The following is a 6,000-nucleotide window of genomic DNA, read 5'->3' as shown; positions in this document are numbered from 1 at the left end:
TTAAAACTCAATAACAATTTCAAATGACGATTGAAAGTGCTTCCCGCAAAATGCTAAGAGCTTAACCGACATGAAAATAAATCTAGAGCCTTCCTCTGTCCCCACAAGCACAAAGCCATTACCCCAAGAGAGATTCTCTAAGACAGTGCATTCTAAACTACAATACCCAGAATGCCCTTCCCCGTCTGAACGCTGGGGACAATCGGAAGGGGAGGGGAAGCATTGTGTGTTTAGAGAAGTAAGTGTCCCGCGACTCCATCTCCCATAATTCTCGGTCTTCACTTGCGTCTCTCCGCCAATGTCTATACGGGATACTCTCAGGAAGAACAGCCTTCAGCGACCTCAAACTACATTTCCCATGAAGCCATGGGCTCGGGCCTCCGGCTTCCCCGGTGACCAGTAGCCAATGGGAGACGCCGCAGTGGGCACCTTGTGGGTGAGAGTCCAGCCTTGGGTCGGAGTGCCGGGTCTAGGCCTGGAGGCGCGAGGCGGGCATTTCGGACGAGAGTGGCGCGGCGTGGGGCGCAGCGAGGGCACTACGCGCCCAGGAGCTGCCGCGCCAACCTGATTTTCCGCAGCTGTTTAAGGACTAGCGCTTCGGTAGCCGGGGAGCTGGAGGTCAGAGAGGCAGAAAGCCCCAGTGGCCGTGGCTGGGGACTGTGGGACTGAGGGGGCCTAGGGAGGAGGGTGCTTCCGGGGCCGCGGTCCTCAGCGCCTAACTCCGCCCAGCTCCGCCTCTGCAGGGGAGGGGGTGTAGGGACTGGGAGTCCGGGGTGGGCTTTTCAGCTCTAGGCGCCAGTTCTCATGAGCCCGGGAGCGCGCTCTCTTTGCTCTTTTTTTTTTTTTTTCTTCCAACTCGCCCGCCCCTTTTCTTTTCCCACAACGCCGCCCGCCTGCCCCTGGCGCTGTGCCTCCTCAGAGGTCCGAAGTTGGGGTTCGAGTCCAGGGTTTTGCCTAGGCGGTGACTGGACTTTAATTCTTACCGGAGGAGTTGGGTGATCTCTTTCCTCTTTTCCCTCAATTTGTATTTCAGGTTTGGGCACATAACCCTCCCTGCGCTACACTCCCCATTTCCTCTGGGGCATGGGAATTCCTGGCCATGCCCAGGGCGTGACTTTTTTTCAAACTTTCTCTTTTTGCCTCCTTAATTGCTCGCCATCTCTTTACTGGCCCCTCAGCCACCTGCCACTTCCCCCACCAGGTCTTTGGAGTGGGAAGGGTTTCCCCTCAATTTCTAGAAGGGATGGGAAGCAAAAGAGGGAAGGAATCTCGCTTTTGAGAAATGTGTGTTTAAGGTTCAGTACAGGGTTCGGATGAGAGTAAAAGGCAAGTTAGACTGGTTATAAAAACCCAGCGCTTTAGGGGTTTCTAGCAAAGACGGACAGCACTAATGTTGACAAACATTTAGGGGGCACACCTTTATTCTACAGAATAAAGTAGACCCTGTGAAACAGACCGTATTAATCATTGTATTATTACAAACGCGTGCAAAAAATGCTAAGGGGGTCAGTGGAAGAGCATACTGATGGGGGTGGTGAGTTCATCTATGGAAGTTCAAGCCTAACCCGGGAAGTGCTGAAGCCCTCATCCTGCTTTCAGGCTTTGTGAAGGAGGTGAATTTTAATTTGGGCTCCAGCGGAGTACAGGGGATTTGAAGTTGTCAAAGAGGAGGGAGAAAATGCTTCCTGCTACTGAGATTGGACTTTGAGAAGGGTAAACAGAAGAGGGAGCACTGTGAGACAGGTGGGCTTGCCTGATTGGAATAAAAGAGATCAGCACAAATATACTGGGAAATAAATAGGGTGAAGAAGATTGGGGTCATAATAACATGACACTTTGAAACATACACATAGTTTGGATATTATTCTGTATCAAATAAAATTGAAGGCAAAAATTAAGATTGGATGATTTTTCTTTTCATCCTAGGGAACCTGATTTGAGATCAATTCTTGGAGAACACAAAGAAGTGTGATGGTATGTTCCAGGTGTGAGTTTAAATCCAAGAAGAAGCTTGTCTTGCAGATGTTTTGTTTGTAGCTATTCTTAGCTACAGTCTGTAGCTGTCAACTTTAAAGCCTAGAGACATCAATTTATTTTCTTAAGAAATGCATTTGCTGTCCCCGTGCATCACATTATCTGAATTGTAGTCATCTCATTGGGTGACAATAATGACTGCTATTTATTGAACACACATAATGTCCTAGTCATCATCATAAATACTTTGTTGCATTATCTTAAGAGAGTTATGAAGTAGATACTATTATTCCTGTTTTTTTTTTCTAGAAGAAAACAGTAAAATGCACAGAAGTTAAACAATCTACTTAAGTCACATAGATTATAAGTTGAGGTTTGAGTATACAGATTTCTGACTCCAAAGCCCATACTCTGTTCAACATGGTTTGCTGCTCCCAATGTTCATTCTTGTTTTTGACTTTCCAGTTGTGGTAAGGAGAGATAGGTATAGTTGATCATCCTGATCAAAACCCAAATGATTCACTTCAGATTTCTATGTCAGAATGTATTTGCTGTAAAGTAGCTGCCAAAACCAAATTAACTGTCATTGCAACTGTAGCTAATTGTGTCTGCCAAAACCATAGTTAGTATGGCTGTTTCTGAATTAGATGATTCTCTTTATGACACATATCATACCTCTAAGCTATTTGAACCTTGATAATACTTTGGATTTATCTTATTTTAGCATTTTAACAAGTTACCTGGGACACTAGATCTCTTTCATGACCTCTGCCCACGTGAAGTATTGGAGAAACAATTAAGTACAAGGTGTGAACTCTTCCTGGGATCTAGTTGGGGAGTTAGATGTCCACAGTTCTGAGATACTGTAGTGTGTTGTATAACAGAGACAGGTACAAAGTGCTATGGAGGGATAAAGGAAGGTGTGACTTACTGTAAGGGAGACTCAGGGAGAAGGCTTCCTTGCAGAGGTGACATGACAGATAAGTCTTAAAGGATAGTGAGTTTGCCCCAGGCAGGGAAGGAGTGGAGGGGAGGCATTCCAGGTAGAGGAGTCAGTCTGTGAAAGATGTGTGGCTGTGTAAGAGTAGGGCATGTTCATTCAATGTGGAAGAATTCAGCATGGCTGGAGTGCAGATTGTTGAGGAAAAGGGAAGTGTAATGGGTAGGAGAAGAGTCTGGAAAGAGGTTGGGGCTGAGTTGTGAAGAATCTTGATTGCAATCCTAAGTTGGAATGCGCCCCCATAGGTCAGTGGTTATTAAAACGTAGGGCATCTGCCAGTGGTAGTTACATTGTGCTCCCACAAACATTTTAATTTTACTAGTTACATATTCAAATATGTCTTAAAAAACATAAAACTGAACTAAGCCGTCACATCTAAGATTACTTTAGATTTTACTTCATAAAAATAGAAAGTGAACCAGTTTTCAGTTCATTTAAAGACAAATGTTAAGTAATAATAGAACACGTTGTGTGTGAATATGGTAAAAATCACTAAGTAATACTCAAATGACTGAAATTTGAGAAGTGCTGCTTGTAGGCCATAAGAAACCATTAACATGTTTCAGAAGAGCACCATGATCAGATTTTTACTTTAAGGACAATGACAGTGGGAAGGATACAGTGGAGGTGGACATGATGAGGCTGCTACTCAGTTCCACAGAGAGACAATAAAGACCCAAGAGTGTTAGGTGAGAGGAGGGAACAGATTCGAGAAACATTTAGGAGGTAAAATTATTAGGACTTGGTGGATGTTAATATTATTATGTCAGTGTTACCAGAATTGTTTTAAAAGTCTGCATGCCTCCCTTGCCTTTTGTCCTTTATATTCTGTGGGGAGCGATAATATTGCCAAAACATGCTATGTTTCTGTGTTCATTAAGATGACAGTGGAAGCTATAGTTACCACTCGAATGGATTTGGATTACACACAAACATCCTTCCCACCTTACTCGGTGTCTTTGAGAGCAGTAGCACAAATATTCAAGGCACTGATTAGGAATATGACTATGATCTGTGACCCTTAGACATGCAAGAAATTCCTCAGCCTTTAAGACTCAGCTCGTATGTCAATACCTCTGTGAAGCCTTCCCAACAGCCCTCGCCCAACATACATGAATGCACGCACAAAGCAATGTTAGGCCTCTGGCTTCCACAGGACCCTGCACTTACCTCTGTCCTAGCCTGTACCACACTGTAGGGTGTCGGTCTGTGGATGTTTCTGTCTTCCCCACTACTAGACTGTAAGCTCCTTGAGGGCAGGGACGAGGTTTCATTCATCTCCATACCCATAGCATCCAGAACAGCACTTGACACATGGTAGTCACCTAATAAATGATTATTGGGTGAAAAGAATTGGTAAACAGATTTGCATGAATATAACTGGGGACCTTGGTAGCACAAAGTGCCAAATGCTGTGAAAAGACTAGCTGTTTGCTACATTTGCTACTTTTGCTGAAGAAAGCAGTAAATTAAAGTGCCCATAATTTCACTAAAGACCTACTTTTCCCCTCTTTTCTTCACTGTCCCCTGGTTATCTTACCTTTTTCTTTCTTATCATTTACCTATCCAGACACCTATTCCTTAGCCCTGCCTATTACTTTGCTGCTCTTGACAGAGTTCACCTTCCTTCTGCCCTGATACTTTGCCAGGAAACATCCCTTCTACCCACCCAAGTCCAGTGCACTCCGTCCTTGACATCACTCTCAAGTTCATCTCCTACTCATAGACTCTGCTACTGGGACTATAAATTGATACAGCTTTTCTGGAGAGCAGTTCATCAATATGTATCAGAAACCTTAATGGAATACAGCTTTTAACCTACCACTTCAACTTCTAGGGCTCTGTGCTGAGGAAACAATCATGATGTTTTGAAAAATTTAATACTCAGTACATCTATCCCAGAGTTGTTTATACTAATAGCAAAAACAACAAAAAAAGAAAAAAAGAACATCTTAAATGTACAGTACTAGCGGTTTGAATGAAATCAATTGTGCATTTATAGAATGGATTACTAAGTAGTCTTGTAAGTTGATTTTACCAAACAATATTTAATGATCTGGAAAATTGTTTATGATATATTAAGAGAAAATCACATCATAAAACTTTCAGTACAGAGTGGCAGATCCCGGTTTAAAAACGTATACATAACACAGACACACACACACACACACACACACACACACACACACACATCTGTGTAGGCATACATAGGAAAAATCCTGTAATGGTAAACACACAAAAAATATTAATAGGGGTTTGCTACAAATAGTAAGTTTGCATATGACTTCTACTTTTAACCTTTTGCATATTTTTATTTTCTAATCTACAGTATATTTGTTAATTTTTAAAAAGTTATGTTGGCCAGGCACAGTGGCTTACACCTTTAATCCCAGCACTTTGGGAGGCCAGGGCGGGCGGATCACCTTAGGTCAAACATGGGGAAACCCCGTCTCTACTAAAAATACAAAAATGAGCCGGGCATGATGGCATGCGCCTGTAATCCCAGCTACTCGGGAGACTGAGGCAGGAGAATTGCTTCAACCCAAGAGGCGGAGGTTGTAGTGAGCCGAGATTGCACCACCACACTCCAGCCTGGGAGACAGAGTGAGACTCTGTCTCAAAAAAAAAAAGTTATTTAAAAATGTTTTCCCGGTGTCCACCATTGTCTTAGTTGGGGGCATACCTTCCACCCCCCAACACACATGCATCACTTCTAGCCTGGATTACTGCTGCCTCTAGCCTGCTTCTCTTCTAGTCCACTCTTTACCAATGCTGACAGAATGATTTTTGTAAGTCACAAATCTAAAGCTATCCAGCCTCTCTATAAAATAGTTCGAAGGCTGTCCTTTGTTTTCAGGATAATATCCAAACTTCTTAGACTGGCTGATAAAAACTTTGAAAATCAGCTCCCTGCTTGCTCCTCTAGTATCAGTTTTACCTTCTATGATTTACCTTTTTGGGGGGTCTTTTGCCAGTACCAGGCACATAATAGGTGTTTAATTAATGTTAGCCAATGTTGATGTGGA

General features: G+C 43.3%; 1 protein-coding gene across 3 annotated transcripts in view; it reads left to right on the top strand.

Moving 5' to 3' along the window:
- The first annotated feature begins 349 nt into the window (after window positions 1-349).
- Window positions 350-6,000, top strand: part of ENOX2 (ecto-NOX disulfide-thiol exchanger 2) — a 296,553-nt gene continuing 290,902 nt past the window's right edge. For all 3 annotated transcript variants that reach the window (XM_050777529.1, XM_050777527.1, XM_050777526.1), the window contains exons 1-2: window positions 350-618; window positions 1,927-1,974. Coding sequence is in view for 1 of the 3 variants with exons in the window: in XM_050777526.1 (XP_050633483.1) it covers window positions 1,972-1,974 (3 nt within the window). In the remaining 2 variants the exon portion in view is untranslated. The remainder of the gene's footprint in view (window positions 619-1,926; window positions 1,975-6,000) is intronic.

Source organism: Macaca thibetana, chromosome X (assembly GCF_024542745.1).
Source record: "Macaca thibetana thibetana isolate TM-01 chromosome X, ASM2454274v1, whole genome shotgun sequence".
Taxonomy (NCBI): Eukaryota; Metazoa; Chordata; class Mammalia; order Primates; family Cercopithecidae; genus Macaca; species Macaca thibetana.
The sequence above is the reverse complement of the archived record's forward strand: the minus strand, read 5'-3'. Positions and strand labels throughout refer to the sequence as shown.